Consider the following 16281-nt stretch of genomic DNA (forward strand, 5'->3'; position numbering starts at 1 on the left):
GTGCAGGCCAGGCAGAAGGCAGAGTGGTGCTCCCACAGATTCTCATCTTGCATCATTCTTGCTGGTCATGGGCCAAAACCTTCCTTTCTCCAATGTCTGTGCTCACTCGGGGGTCCAGGGTGTCAAGATTTAAAAGTCTGAGGTCCTCAGGGTACGGATGGTTTGGGGAAGCCTGCCTTTGAACATCCTGTGATGGTTTCAGGGTGGCGTTTTGAGCTCTTTCTCTGAGCCTGAGTTGTATTCCTTACAAGCTGTACTTCAGTGGATAAGAACAATTGAAGCCAAGCATTCACAGACATTACAGTCACTTTAAGAACCTAAAGGGAAAAGAAATCAAGTTGCCTAACTGCCCTGTGTTTTGTTTCTGTTCCAGGTCCTACGGAGGCCCCTTTGAGAACTGGTTTTTGTTTGTTCACTTTGGAGGATGGGCTGATATCACGGCTGAGCAGTTACTGATGTCGGAAGCTGAGGCTGAACCCCCAGAGGCCCTGCTGTGGCTCCTGGCTTTCAGCTGCAGCCCAGGCGCTGGGCATCAGCAGAGAGTGCAGACCATGGTAGGTGGCAGGGTCCAAGGCATGCTGCCTCGGGGACGGTCTCTCGGGTGCAGGAAGGGACCCGCGGTGGTGGGTTTGGCTTTCACTGACCTCCAGGCACCTCAGCAGGTACAGGAAGACATGGGCCTGGAAGAGTGAGTGGGCCCTGGGCGTGCACTCGAGATATTTTCTTGCCCTCAGGAGTGGACCGGGAGGCCAGGTCTCCCAGGAGGCCCCGAGGAAACACGTGCGGCCCTTCTGGCCCTGGGCCATCCTCTCTCCTTAGTCACTGCTGCTCTGTCCAGAATCACAGGCGCGCCGGCCTGGGGGCTGCACCCTCCAGGGGCTGTCATACAGGGTCTGACCCTCTTCTGAGGAGCCCCGGCCTCTTTCTTCTCTGCGGCCTGGCCCCGTCTGCTTCCCTCTTGACTTAACTCCTTTCTTGGATCAGTCAGTAGATCCTCACAGTACCAGCTTTGTTTAGAACTCTTACTAAAGTAATCACATGATATTAACCACTTAGCTTCTGAAAAAAGGACTTGATCGTTTCCTAAATAACAGAGCAGCAAAGTACAGGAGTGGCTAAGTGTCTGTGGCAAAGACAGTTGTTATTTTGTGTGGAATAGGATAATTACAGGAGCCATGTATTGATTAAAGGCATTTGCGCCTTCCTTACAAACATTTATTTGCTGGTTTTTAAAAGTTCAACTGCCACCGCTTTTTCCTGATTTTAATAATTAAAGGGAGTGGGTTTCTTTATGTAGAGAGCAGTGCTCCCATTTGCTTGATGTTTTCTGTTGTTTGAAAAAAACAGAGACTAGTTCAGTATGGCTGTATATTTTACTTGTTTAAAAGCATGTTACATGGCAGGGGCAAGAAAAGTTTGTGATTTCAAAAAGTTGCAATTTGGTGATCATTCTGGATCCCAAATAGAACATTTTTTTTTTAATAGAAATTAACATGTATTTCAAGATTGCTATCTGATTAAAAAGAGATTAAAGAGAGCTTACTATTTTTTTCCCTTTTAAAATATCACATTAAAGAGAATCCTAATTTGTTTTCGGGCTTCACCAATGGCTTAATGGGTAAAGAACTTGTCTGCAGTGCAGGAGACCCCTGGGTTGGGAGGATCCCGTGGAGGAAGAAACGGCAACCCACTCCAGTATTCTTGTGTGGAGAATCCCATGGACAGAGGAGCCTGGCCGGGCTACAGTCCATGGGGTTGCAAAGAGTCGGACACGACTGAGCACACAGCATATATGAACACTAATGCTTTCTGAAGCGTTTTTGTATACGTTTCATATTTGACTCTGTATTAGCTAAACTGGTAGGTTTTATGTTAAATTCCATATGGATCATAGAAACTGACAGATTACTTTTGAAGTGTAGAGAAGTAAATAGTCCCATAAGATTTATTTTCTAGAGAGCTCTGCATTGGCATATCTTTTTACTAGCTAAGTTAGTCCTTTTTTGGTCTGTTTTTTAATAAAACTTACACATAGTTCTCACTCAGGGGGTGCTTTGACAGCCTGGATCAAAACAGATTAGATCACTCAGAGGAGCTTAGCACCAGGACGTCAGTTTCCTTCCTAGCTGTTCTGTCCGAGGCGGCTGTCTGCCTGGGACTTGAGGCCCTGGTGTGGGTGGTATCCTGGGGAGCAGCGGGGCTACTCTCCTAGTTTAACTAGTAGTATTAATACATAGTTCTCACTCCCCTGGGTTTTGTGAGCTTAATCCCTTTGATGGGTCTGTTGGGTGACTTGACAGACTGTGAACTACCTTTAAAAACATGATTATTGTACAATTTGACTGAGCTTGACATTGCTTGTGCTTTTGCCTTAAAGTAAAACTGAAAGTGTTAGTCGCTTAGTCGTGTCCGATTCTTTGTGACCCCATGAACTGTGTAGCTCACCAGGGTCCGCTGTCCATGGAATTCTCTGTGAGAATACCTGTGCTTTTGCCTTAAAAGGCATAGTTAAATCACAACACTGAACTAGATGTGATAGTGTCCTGTGGCTGGAAATGTCACCTCTGCTGGGCATCCTTAAGATTCAAGATTGGGGCAGGTGGTGACGGGAGCTTGAGGTGGGGAGTAGCAAAGAGCAACCATTCCTGCCTGGGATGCATGCGGCCTGTGCAAATAATACCCACTCCTGTCTCTGCAGACTGCGTTCTCTGCCAGCCAGTGTTCACTTCCTTTTGTTAACTTCGAACTGAATCATGATAAAAAACAAACTTCCTATGTTTGTATACTTTTAAGAATTAAGTGAGGGTTCATACACTTCAACCCTGTCATTCTCCTTCTAGGAATTCTCCTAAGGAAGTAATTAGAGAGCTGTGTAAAGATTTATATACAGGATCATTGCAGTGTTGTTTGTAACTGCAATAACTGGAAATGGCCTACAGTTCCAGTACTAAGGATATTGGCTAAATAAATTGTGGTATATTACAGCCACAGAATGGGCTTCCCTGATAGCTCTGTTGGTAAAGAGTCTGCCTGCAATGCAGGAGACCCCAGTTCGATTCCTGGGTCAGGAAGATCCACTGGAGAAAGGATAGGCTACCCACTCCAGTATTCTTGGGTTTCCCTGTGGCTCAGCTGGTAAAGAATCCACCTGCAATGTGGGAGACCTGGGTTTAATACTTGCATTGGGAAGATTTTGGAGAAGGAAAAAGGTAACCCACTCCAGTATCCTGGCCTGGAGAATTCCATGGACTGTATAGTTTATGGGGTTGCAAAGAGTCAGACACAGCTGAGCGACTTTCACTTCACAGTCACAGAACAGCATTCTGCCATGAAAGATCATATTATCAAAGAACATGTGCTATATAGATAATGGTAAATTGTTTATAGTGCACTGTGAAAACCCTAGAATACAGTTCCTTGTATATAGTGAGTGCTGTGTTCACAGTGCATGGAAAAAAAGATGACAAAGATATAAACTTCACTTTTAATAAGTCTCTTTGAATAGTGGTTACCATCATTTTGATTTTCTTTTTACTTTTTTGTTCAAATGTTTAACAGTAAGCATATATAAATTTTCATACTGCAGGATAAAAATTAATACTTAGAAAAGAAAGCTTATATTTTTCTCCTTAAAAGATCAGAAAGCATTAGCATTTTTGGCATGTGAGGAAGGTATCTGAAGGGAAAGGTGGCCTGGAGTGAAAGAGAAAGAGAAAAGACAAGCCTCAGGGAATACTGGGTGAGCCGAGAAGACAAACAAGAACATGATTATGGAGGAGACGAACAAGAACATGATTATGGAGGCAGGGCTTCCTAAGCCCTGACATTTTTGCAGAGCAGCCTAGATGCAGGATGGCCGTGGGCTCCTGTAGATGCCATCAGGGTGGGCCCAGATGAGAGGTGGTGAGGGAGTGGCCCTCTCCTGTTAGGACGTGGCCCTCCACCATGGAAGGGCGCAGAGTGCAGTTTCTCACGGTCTTGCATTGTAGTCAGGGTTGCTCACACAACACTGCTAGTATGTTGGAATTTATGACAGACTTCATTGAATGAAGCCTTAACTTTCAGAGAAAAAAAGAACTCACACAAAATCCATAAAATTGGTCATGGGAATTTTTAGAGTGGGCCTAAGTGTTCTTTTGAAAATGAGGGAACATAGCTGTTCATGAGTTCCATGTGGCATTTTGGATCTATGACTTTCAGGTTTTGCTTTGTTTTCCAAGTCACAACTTGATGTACCATTCTTATAGCAAACAGAAGTCTCAGCATGAAATAAATATTTTTTATGCAGAAACAACCCACAGACCTGCAACAATCACTATTATTATATGGATTCCACAGACTTGTGACCTCCACTTGAGCTTTAAATATGTATGAACAGTGTCCCAGTGTCTAAAACAAAACAAATGTGTGTGGGGGGGGGGGGGGGGTGGGGTGTGTGTGTGTGTGTGTGTGTGTGTGTGTGTGAGCCGGCACTTCCTCCCCACCCAAGATGGCAAAAGGCAAACCTCATTCTTATCAGCACGTTGACTCAGTGGAGGTCCAGGCACGGGGCTTTAATTGATCTGTGGCTGTGATAGTGAGCAAGTCTTCAAGGAGCCTTTTGTTCCTTTCCCCACAATATAAAAATATGACTACATTCTGCTGAGGACTTTTCTCCATTTCCTTTTGTACAACAACAACAAAAAAAGGTCAATTCCTGGCATGGTGCCCTGGCCGCTTAGTGAGCAAGACGAAAGTCAAGAAATTTCCATTACACCCATTTGGGTTTGTGTGGAGCAGCGTGTAAACTCAGACATGGTCCACCCTCTCTGCCCGCCCTCGGGCGCCAGACCTCTCCTGTTTCTGGGGCTGCTTCAGAGAACTAAATCATCCTAGCCCCACACGTGTCCCAACCCTCGCCTGATCTCTTTCTTTGAAATTATATTCCCAGGTGGAGGTGAAGACAGTGCTTGGCCGCCTCACGAAGCTCTTCAGGAGTCCAACCCTCTCGGCCAGGGATTTGCAGGCAGCAGCTGGAGAGAACCAAGGTGGAGACCCCAGACCGCCTGCTTGTCAGCAGCTGGTCAGACGCCTCCTCCTGCACTTCCTGCTCTGGGCTCCTGGAGGACATGCGATCGCCCGGGAAGTCATCACCCTCGTAAGTCTCCCCTTTTCTGGCATCCTGCTTCTCATTCACAACCCAGGGGAAGTGTGGCTTATCACTTAAGGGCCTGGCCTTTGAAGAGCCTGTGTCCCAGGATGCTGTCCAAACATGGATGGACAGGAAGGGAAGAGACAGCCAGCCGGACGGGGAGCATGCGCAGCACCTGCATGGCGGAGAGGAGGGGAGAGGGCGGCCGGTAAGGAAGGAGCCTGCTCCCAGGTCACACATCCTGGATGGCCAGGATCCAGGCTGAAAGCTAGTCTCCTATCTCCTCAGGCCATCTTTTTGTTACAGTGCGTGACTCTTCCTCCTTGTGAAGAAAAACAAGACTTCACTCAAGTGTGCTCACTGCAGTGGCTCAAAGAGTTTAATTTTTTAATTTAAAAAACATTTGCTAATTACAAAGAAATCCTTCCTCAGTTCAGTCCAGTTGCTCAGTCATGTATGATTCTTTGCAGTCCCATAGACTGCAGCATGCCAGGCTTCCCTGTCCATCACCAACTCCCAGAGTTTACTCAAACTCATGTCCATTGAGTCGGTGATACCATCCAGCCGTCTCATCCTCTGTCGTCCCCTTCTGCTCCTGCCTTCACTCTTTCCCAGCATTAGGGTCTTTTCAAATTAGTCAGTTCTTCGCATCAGGTGGCCAAGGTATTGGAGTTTCAGCTTCAGCATCAGTCCTTCCAAAGAATATTCAGGACTGATTCCCTTTAGGATGGACTGGTTGGATCTCCTTGCAGTTCAAGGGACTCTCAAGAGTCTTCTCCAACACCACAGTTCAAAAGCATCAATTCTTTAGGGCTCAGCTTCCTTTATAGTCCAACTCTCACATCCATACATGACCACTGGAAAAACCATAGCTTTGACCAGACAGACCTTTGTTGGCAAAGTAATGTCTCTGCTTTTTAATATGCTGTCTAAGTTGGTCATTAGCTCTTAGGGAAATGCAAATCAAAGCCACAATGAGGCACTGCTCCATACCCACTAGGACATATGTGTGTGTGCTCAGTCGCCTCAGTTGTGTCTGACTCTCTGTGACCCTATGGACTGTAGCCTGCCAGTCTCCTCTTTCCATGGGATTGAATACTGGAGTGGGTTGCCATGCCCTCCTCCAGGGGATCTTCCTGACCCAGGGACTAGGACATATACTATAAACCAAGTCAAACAAAATGAAAGACATGTCTTGGTAAGGACGTGGAGAAATTGAACACTCACCTTTCCAGTTGGGAATGTTAAAATGATGCAGCCACTGTGGAAAAGAGTTTGACGGTTCCTCAGAAATGTAAAGATAGAATCACCATATAATCCAGCCATTCTGCTTCTGTGTGTGTGCCCAAAGGAACTGAAAGCAAGGACTCAAACAGATACTTGTTCATCCTGCTTGTAGCAGTGTTATGCCTAAGAGCCAAAAGACAGAAACAGCCCAAAGGCCCATCAGCAGATGAATGGATAAACCAAATATGCTTTGTACGTACAGTAGAATATTATTCAGCCTTACAATGAATGAATGACACATGCTACGAAACGGATGACCCTTGAGAGCTAAGTAAAATAAGCCAGACACAAAAAAGGACAAATACTATATGACTGTATTCATGTGAGATACCTAGAATAGGTAAATTCATAGAGACAGATAGTAGAATTGAGTGGGGAGTGGTGCAGCATTCCTGTTTGGGATAATGAGCAAGTTATGGAAATGGACAGTAGCGGTGGTTGTGCAACACTGTGAATATAATTCATGCCACTGAATTGTACATTTAAAGATGGTTAGAATAGCAAATTTTATGTTATAAGCTCATCTCAAAAAAAATGCTGTTTTTTTTCTGTTTTTATAATACATATCATTACATATACATATACATATATATTTTTATAATACATATACATTAAAGTATAACTTGATGAATTTTCACAAACCAAAAACACCCATGCAACCAGCAACCAAATCAAGAAAGGAATGTTCCTGGTACTCAGAGGCCCCCTCCTGCCCTCTCCTGCTCTGTTTGAATGTGAACGGGAAGCAAGTCCCAGTGACCAGTGGGATTGCCAAAAACTCAGTCACCGGTGCTCAGAGGTTCTCCTTGGTCCCGGGAGAACAGGGTATGTGGGGCAGGCAGGCCACACAGCCAGCCTGTCAGGCTGTCCTCTAGGGCTCAGACAGAAGACCTCCCGGAGCCTGGGTGTGGCCGAGCGCAGAAGAGGGCTTGCCTATCACATGCAGGGTGCCATCTCCTCGGGACCCGCCCCAGCACAGCCATCTGTCATGTGCTTTTATAAAAGGCACATCTCACCTCCAAATCCATTTGGGGTGGGAGAACTCCATAGGTGAGAGCTAAAGAATGTCCTCATACCTGTAGAACTGGGTGTCAACCAATTTTCCTCTCTGGCCGGGAATAAATTATAATAGTCACTCGTCAGTCACTGCCTCAGCCAGGTGGTCAAGGTCAACATCAGCTGTACTAAGTCACGTTGATAGGAAGTGATGAAAATGGCACTTCCTACCCCAAATCTATAACCCCAGTCTAATTATGAAAAAAACAATTGACAAACTCCAGTTGAAGGACATTTGACAAAAATACCTGACCAATACTCCTTAAGACTGTCAAGGTCATCAAAAACAGGGAAGTCTGAGGAACTGTCACAGCCAACGAGAGCCTAAGGAGGGTCAATGGTTAAATGTAATATGGTGTCTTAGATGGAATCCTGGACCAGAAGAAGGACATTAGGGAAAAACTGAGGTCAGAATAAAGTCTGACCTAAAAGTCGGGTTAATAAAGTGAATAGATACTGGCTCATTAATTCTGACAAATGTACTAAACTAATGTAAGATGTTAACAGGAAAACAGTGTGGGGGATATGGGATTTCTCTGTATTATCTTTTTAGTCAAACTATAAATCTAAAACTGTTCTAAAATTGAAAGTTATTTCAAAAGTTAAGGGGACTTCCCTGGTGGTCCACTGGGTAAGACTCCGAATTTCCAATGCAGAGGGCCCAGGTTCAATCTCTGGTGGGAACTGTATCCCACATGCCGCAACTAAGACCCAGCGCAGAAATTTAAAAAAACATATATATATATGTGAGAAGTGGCTTCCCAGGTGGCACTAGTGGTAAAGAACCCGCCTGCTAATGCAGGAGAACTAAAAGACAAGGATTTGATCCCTGGGTTGGGAAGATGTCCTGGAGGAGGAAATGCCTGAAGAATCCCATGGACAGAGGAGCCTGGCAGACTACAGTCCATAGGGTTGCAAGGAGTTGGACACAACTGAAGCAACTTAGCACGCATATATAAAAGGAAACCTGTTTTCAAAAACAAAAAATCAAAGCCAGGGACTTCTGAATCATGCAGGCGTTGGTGGTATTTTTGTTGCCTGACCTCTGACCTCCTGCCCGGGCCCTGGAGCATGGGGGCAGGGCCTTAGCCCAAGGAGCCTGCTCAGGCCTGGCCGGCCTTCCTCTCTGAGCCTGTGCGCTCCTGCTCCTCCCACATCCTGTCCCCCTGCGGGTGGAAAGCAGGCCGGGGAGCTCACAGAGTCCCAGCCCATGGGGTGTGAGAGAATACAGCCTAGAGAAAGCTCCTCAGAGACACCCAGCTCCCTGCTTCCGTATTCCAACCGTATTTCCCTCCATTCCGGGAACAGTCCACATTCACAGGGACCACCCTCTCAGGTCTCACCCACAGAACGGCTCATGTCACCAAGCTCAGGCTTGTCACCGATGCCAGAGGCCAATTCCCACAAAATAGCTCAACCCCAGTCAACACTGCTGATCTACACCTGAGCCTGGGGGAGCTCGGAAAATCCCCGCACATCTTCACTTTCATAAGTCAGCTCAGCTGCAAAAAAAATAAAAATCATCAGAGGATGAAAGGCGGTGTTTGCTTTCCTGCACTGGTTCCTTGGCGGGTGGGCGCTGGCCTGCCGGCACCTCAGAACCTGTCGTAGCTCAGAATGCCTCCTGGGCTCTGTCCTTACAGATGTTCTGGAACTGTCTTTACTAACGTATTGGCCTTCCTACTCGAAGGCTTCCTGTAGTGCCTCATGGTCCGCTGAAGGCAGCCCGGCAAGCACTGCTACGAGCAGGACCGGCGCTAGGAGTCCCCCCAGCACTGGCTCCTCCGGGGCCCTCTTCAAGCACCCTGGGAAGAGCTCCGGGCCAGGAATGCTTGACCGGGAGCAGGTGGTGGCCAGCTGGGAAAGCCTGGGTTCGGTGGGACAGCCGTTCTTTCCCAGGGGCTTTGGCATCACCACCCGCAGAACCCCAGCCCTGGCCTGGCTTTGATGAGAAAGAGAGTAGGGAGCAGAGCCAGCCCCAGGCCGGGTCCTGGTCTTGCTGTCGTTGTGTGAGCCCTGGGCTCTGAGCCCCGTGTTCTCCGCACTGTGTTCCATCCTTACCCGAGTGGCCCGTGTGCCGTCCGCTCACCTTCCTCCTCTCGTGGCCCCACACCCCAGGCTCTGCGGCAGGCTGCTCCCCACCGACTGCTTCCTCGGGCTCAGGCACAGGCCCCAGGGCTCAGCCTCCGAGTCCCCACTGAATCCCTGGGCCAGAACCCCTGCCCTCCCCGCCCCTTCTTCTTCGGCTTCTCTGCTCCCTGCTCCTGGCTTACGTCTCCACTCTCTGCTCCTTCCGAGCCTCTGTGATGAGGATGAGGCACAAGGAGCCCGGCTGGGGCCCAGGTTCCTGCGGCCCCTGAGGCCCATCCCCTCCTGCCCCATGACCTGGCCCGACTTCCCGTTTCTCTCTCGGCCTCCTTCTGTCTTCTGTTGCTGGACCACAGCGCTGTCAGCCGAAAGGCAGCCCGAATCTGAAATACAGACTTCAGTTCTGTCGTTGCGGAGCTCACGATGAATTGAAGCCCCATACAGATGCCCTTCCCGAGCGTCCCTCCCTCAGCGGCAGTGGGGCGGGGTGACCGGAGACCGGAGCGGAGCGCGGGCGTTGAGGTGGGCGTACAGAGCATCCGCGATGGCGCCGCCACCCTGCGTCCAGCTCCGAGGCGCACCCGGAGCAGGAGGCAGTCTCCCTCTCCCCTCCCCAGGTTTGGGGAAGTCAATTAAGTCTTTTAAGGCATCCCAGGAAAGCTCACGTTGTTTCATCCATGGAGGTCACCTACAGCATCTGTGACTTCTGAATAAAAGCCAAGAGAGGAGGAACCGACACCAAGAGCCACATGGAACCCGCCCCCGCCCCCAGCCGCTGCAGAGGCCCTCTCGGCTTGGGCGGCTGCCAGGAGATGGCCGAGGAGCACCAGCGTTGCCTAGGGGGCCCCGGGTGTCCCCCGCTCTCACTCACTCTCTGCTGCCGAGAGATCTGCCTTGGCTGACGGCCAGAGGTGGCGTGGGACTGAAGGCTGCCCTGGGTCCTGGAGAGTCCCAGGTGGACCAGGGCCGCTGGTCATCCTACCAGAAGGGCCCAGCTGCACTCGGGGAAGGAGCCTGACCTTGGGCTGCGCAGGCGACTTAAACATTTGACTCACACACAGAACACAAATACATGGGGCTCACTTTGGCAGTGCATAGCCTAAAATTTAAAGGAGACAGAGATGATTAGCATGGCCCCTGTGCAAGGGTGACGTGTAGATTTGTGAAGCGTTCTATATTTAAAAGAAAAAAAAAAAAGCATAGATTACTCTCAAAAATAGAGGTTCTTATATACTTGTGTCTAAAAAAGCATAGTAAATTCTTCACAGATAGATTGTGAGATTCTCACCCTTTTTGTTGAACCGAACTCTTAGAAAATGGCACTTAAGGGTACCACAACTAAGGCTGTATTTAGCAGAAATGACAGTTCCTGTGTTTCCTGCTTCCCGTAAGAGTCAGGTGTTAACAACTTTGTTGCTATTGCTTAGTTGCTAAGTTGTGTCTGACTCTTCGCAACCCCATGGTCACATACAGCATGCCAGGCTTTTCTGTCCACTCTCTCTCGGAGTTTGCTCAGATTCATGTCCATTGAGTCTGTGATGCTATCTAACCATCTTATCCTCTGCCGCCCCTTCTCCTCCTGCCTTCAATAGCCTCCCAGCATCAAGGTCTTTTCCAGTGAGTCTGCTTTTTGCATCAGGTGACCAAAATATTAGAGCTTCAGCATCAGTCATTCCAGTGAATATTCTGGGTTGATTTCCTTTAATATTAACTGGTTTAGTCTCCTTGCAGTCTAAGGGACTCTCAAGAGTCTTCTCCAGCACCACAATTCAAAAGCATCAATTCTTCAGTGCTCTCAGCCTTCTTTATGGTCCAACTCATACATCCATACATGTCTACTGGAAAGACATAGCTTTGATTGTATACAGACTTTCTGTCGGCCAAATGATATCTCTGCTTTTGAATATGCTCACCTTGTCATAACTTTCCTTCCAAGGAACAAGCATCTTTTAATTTCATGGTTGCAGTCACTGTCTGCAGTTATTTTGGAGCCCAAGAAAATAAAATCTGTTACTGCTTCCACTTTTTCCCCTATTATTTGCCATGAAGTGATGGGATCAGATGCCATGATCTTAGCTTTTTAACTGTTGAGCTTCAATAAGGCTGTGATCCATGAAGGGAGTTAAAATCTTAGGTGCCTGTTAACAAACAGGGCCCTAAGAGGGCCAGCCGCGAGCCCAAGAATGCCATTTGTAAAGCTGTTTGTGTGAGAACAGGTGGCACTCTCTTTTCAGCATTTTCCAGTTCTCACATTAGAGTGAGCCTTTCGTAGAAAGTCAAGCATAGTATGCTCATTTGCCTCTGTTTCTCATAGCAAATAACCCTCAAAGCTTGTGACAGGTGTTCCAAGAAATAAAGCATTTGTCTGTAGCTGTTGTGTGTCTGAGGGGGTGAGCTTTAGGAAATGATTCTGCTCACAAGATGGCCAAGGTTTGAGAATGGTCTTGCTTTGCTCATCACCTTGAAAACAAACAAGAGCCCTTTGGAGCTGATAGGAATGCAGCTGCCTCTGGGAGACAGGATGGTTATGGTTGGTCCACTGGATGAAGAGCCGAGTCTGTCTGCAAAGTGTTTTAATTTGTCTTCTTTTCTGTCCTCATTCCAGATGGCTCAGACGGATGCGATAATGAACGAGATTATTGGCTTCCTGGACTATACTTTGTACAGATGGTATCACCTTTGCGTGGAAGCCCATACGTCAAGAAAACTGGCCAAAGAGCTCCTCACAGAGCTGCGAGAGCAAGCCTCGCCCCGGCAGGTTAACGAGTGACTCCACATGATGAGATGATGGGGCCGCTTCTTCATGGCCACAAGTTTGTAGAATGTGTTCCCTCTTTGCGTTGTAAGAATGAGCCATAAACATCTTGGCAAGATCTGGTAGTACTTGTTTTGCAAAAAATGTCAGGTACTTCAGCCTGGATTCAGTGAGGTTTACTCACTCAGCCTGAATGTTGATTAGAGAACCCCTAAAGAAAAGCCTGGATGGGAGAAGAGATTTCTATTTCCTTTCTTCCCCATATCAAACTAAGACACACGACTATTATTTGGATGTTTCAAACTCTTTGGAACAAGAAGTTGGTCATGTACCATTGATCATTTTAGAAAATACCTTAGCCTTCTTCCACTTTTTTAAGAAGTCCAGTAATTGTTATCAATATCTCATCTTATCCACCAGGAAGCTCTCTTGCTTTCCTAAGACATTCTTCATCCAGGATAGTGTGGACCCCTCAGGTTTCCCTCTCATGCCCCTAAGCAGATCCCACCAAGCCCAGGGGTGGTAGTGGTGACCGGGGAACAGCACGTCTCAGCAATGAAATGAAGCCGGCTCTGGGCCTTTCCTTTACATTCGCTAAGCACTGGCTGTTACTGCAAGCACTCACGTTCCCTCAAAGGTGGCTGATAGGGTAGGGTTCAGGATGTGTGCTGGAAACATGGGAAGAGATTATATGTCAGCTGTCTTGTTAACTAAAATGGGAGTTGGAAATTTCTAATGAAGAATTGGCACCTCAACAATATTTATTTCACATCAATTAAAGACGTTTTTTCCCTTTTAGGTTTATGCTTTTGCTTTTTTGTGTATTATCTCTTTGCCGAGTGAGTCAAGACTTTTGTGTCCACTTGGATTTATGTATTAGTCATCTCTGAATCTGCCTTATTCTTGGCTTCTGTTTGAGGATGAGTAAAGTTTTGTTGTATTAGACATTAAGCTTTTAGAGTTATTACTTGTTTTAATATACGGATCCACCTGAAGATCTGGAAAATTCCAAGACCTTTTGACCTGAGCCTTCCATTTGAGAAATGCTGCAGTATGAAAGGTATGCTGTTAAAGTGCTCTTCTCACAAGTGCCATCATCATGTGCTTCCCTTAGAGTTGAGGCTGCCTCTCCTATGTTGATTCTTGCCAGGGAAGCTGTGACTGACTTCAGTGGACATGGAAAAAAAGGCTCAGTTCAGTGGTAGCGAGTCCCCCCTAAACTGAGTGGCCCCTGGGATCCAGACCTCCTTGGGGGGGTATGCTTCCACATGGACACCCATTCACACTGTATTTCACAGCAAATAATAAAAACAGGACAGTTATTTATCTCAGATTGTTTAATCTGCATTTCTGGAAATTTCCTTCCTGACCTTACCTCAGTCTGTGTGTAGTATTTCCTAATTCCTTTACAAAGCCTCTAAGTTCCCCTAAGCTTTGGACTTAGATCAAAGAGGACAGAGCCCAAAACTATAGGGAGAAAATGTATTAAATGGCCACCCTTAATACACCCGTAACACCCTTAGGTTATTCATCAGGACTTCATGATGTTTGTAGAATTTGCTAGCTTTTTAAAATCTGTAATTTGCTTTATAGTTTGTCAGTCTAAATAAAAGTCACATGGCACCTAATTTTGTATTAAGTATTACTGTTTTTCTCAGAAAAAAAAAATTCTCTCTACTCCCCAATTATGGGAGCTTCCGGTTCCTCAAAACCTAGATAGGTCTGCCCCTAGAAAAGACCAATTATGATTTATCTCTAGGCCTAGGAAACTTGCCACTGGATATCTAAAAACTGCTGAGGAGAGTGGGTGTAGGGTAGGCAAGTCAGCAGCAGCTGCTGAAACAAAACAAGATGCGTCATAATATAGACACTTTTTTTCCCTTTAAGCCATACTTAAATGTTACCACTGAGTGTAAGCTGAATTGATGTGCACATTGTGTCCCCCCTCAGTTTCTGAAGCAAGAACACAGCCCACCCTCCTGCTCACGCTGGTGTTTCAGACTCACAGTCCTCTCGCTCCGGCCTCCCCGGCCCCCTGGGCATCGGGAAGGAGGGACCCCACCTGCGGCTCCGCTCCTCCTCAGAGCACATCCCCATGGCTCTCTCAGGATCTGGCCGCCCCCAGTTTTACCTCAAACAGCTTGCATCGGGCTTTCTGGACAATCACTCTGCTTCCTGAGGTGGGGTACCGGGGGGCTCCTGGCATGTCCAGGAGGCACCTGAACCGCAGAGGGCATGTGGGGACGAGCCCCTGCCCGGGCGGTCCTGGGTGCCAGTTCTGTCTTCTATACCCGGCCCTGTTCTCCCTGCTGGGACAAGGGTACCAGACAGGATGAGAGGGGACAGCAGAAAGCCACATCTTCCGTCAAAGCGGAGGAGTGAAGAACAGGGATTGGAAGAGGATCCGGACCTGGGCAGTGGGCAGAAATTCAAGGCAAATTGATACCGAGCCTGTCCTTGTTACCCAGAGGGGCCTAGTGTTTGCACAGTAAGAACAAACCTGAGGAATGTTCTACCTTATTCAACAAGGAATCCAAACTGCTCTCCAGGGAGGAAGATAATGGACTTGACTCTGCCACAGTCCTTGCTTTTCTGCTCCTCTGCCAGCCTATCACCACCCCACCCACAGCCTGTGGTGCTGGGGATGATTTCCTTCCTCTGCCTGACACTGGGTTTGACATGGATTTCATGGATTTTGTCAAACAATCCTGTTATTAATCATCACCAAACCATCTCATTCCTAAGGAAGTAAATTTAAGGCAAAATAAATATGTGTGTCTTAAAGCCTTCTTCTAAGATCCAGGTCCACAGTTTGTTTATAGCATGGGTCCAGATCATATCCCTCATACACAGACTGATAATAACAAAGGACGGTTGTGGTGTAGGACTTCCTTTTCCCCCAATCCTTGATATAATTGTGCTAGCGAACCGTACTTGGTGTTTTGGGGCAGGAAACTTGCATGCTTGGATCCTGAGTTTCATACTTCTTAGATCTTCTGAAGAAGTAGAAAGTCTTTTAAATCACTATTGAAAATCTCAACCTCTGGTTTTTCTCACAATGTGATGAATCAATGTGCATCAAGTTAGGATTCTTGTTGCAAGCAACAGAAGCAGACACAATGTTGAAGCAAAAGGGAAGTGATCCAAAGAGTACTTAAAAGCCCACAGAGGACTTCCCTGGTGGTCCAGTGGTTGAGAGTCCACCTGCCAATGCAGGGGACATGAGTTCGATCCCTGGTCTGGGAGGATTCCACATGCTTCAGGGCAACGGAGCCTACAAGCTACAACTACTGAGCTCATGGCCCGCAGCTGCTGAGGCCCAAATGCCCTAGAGCCTGAGCTTGGCAACAAGAGAAGCCACCACAATCAGAAGCCCGCGCAGCAAAACAAGAGAGTAGACCCTCCTATCCATAACTAGAGAAACACACGCACAGCAACCGTGACCCAGCCAAAAAAAACAAAAAAAAGAAGCCCACAGAACTGTGGAGCAGAGAAGGCTTAGCTCTAGTCAGCCAGCAGCAGTGCCCAAAACCCAGGTTCAGAGTGGCCAGGGAAGGAAATTCCTGCTGTTGCCACCGAGTTCTGCAATTCAGGACCCCTGTATTAACAGTTTGTCCTGCAAGCTCTGCTGCCTTCAGTAGGGAGACAGGCCCTGTCCCCCACATCTCTTAGGCTGTAAGAAGAGCTGGGGAAGGTGTCCAGCTGGTTTCACTTCTGTGACATTATTAGATGCCACCGACTGCATCCCCCATAGATGGGGGGGTGGGGGGGTGGGGTGGGTCAGAACCTGGGCGGCTAAAGAGAATGACGAATGTCCACATACACTGTCTACTCTTTAAGACTCTTCTAGGGCATTGTGGAAGGATGAGCGCCATGAAACAGCCTAATACTAGCAGAAGATGGAGGAGGGCCCTTGGCAGAAAGCCGGTTTGCAGGCATCTGAGGCAGGGGTCATCAGTGTGGC

General features: G+C 47.5%; 1 protein-coding gene and 1 non-coding gene across 7 annotated transcripts in view; both read left to right on the forward strand.

Annotated features, from left to right (window-relative positions):
- Positions 1-13945, forward strand: part of FANCC (FA complementation group C) — a 303623-nt gene extending 289678 nt beyond the window's left edge. For all 6 annotated transcript variants that reach the window (XM_043927161.1, XM_043927163.1, XM_043927164.1 and 3 more), the window contains 3 exons: positions 374-554; positions 4931-5137; positions 12168-13945. In XM_043927161.1, coding sequence (XP_043783096.1) covers positions 374-554; positions 4931-5137; positions 12168-12332 — 553 coding nt within the window. In that variant the 3' untranslated portion in view covers positions 12333-13945. The remainder of the gene's footprint in view (positions 1-373; positions 555-4930; positions 5138-12167) is intronic.
- Positions 10642-10744, forward strand: LOC122673092. Its single transcript, XR_006334583.1, has one exon. It is a non-coding gene; the product is annotated as a U6 spliceosomal RNA (small nuclear RNA).
- Positions 13946-16281: the final 2336 nt, after the last annotated feature.

The sequence above is a fragment of the Cervus elaphus genome, chromosome 16, assembly GCF_910594005.1.
Source record: "Cervus elaphus chromosome 16, mCerEla1.1, whole genome shotgun sequence".
Taxonomy (NCBI): domain Eukaryota; kingdom Metazoa; phylum Chordata; class Mammalia; order Artiodactyla; family Cervidae; genus Cervus; species Cervus elaphus.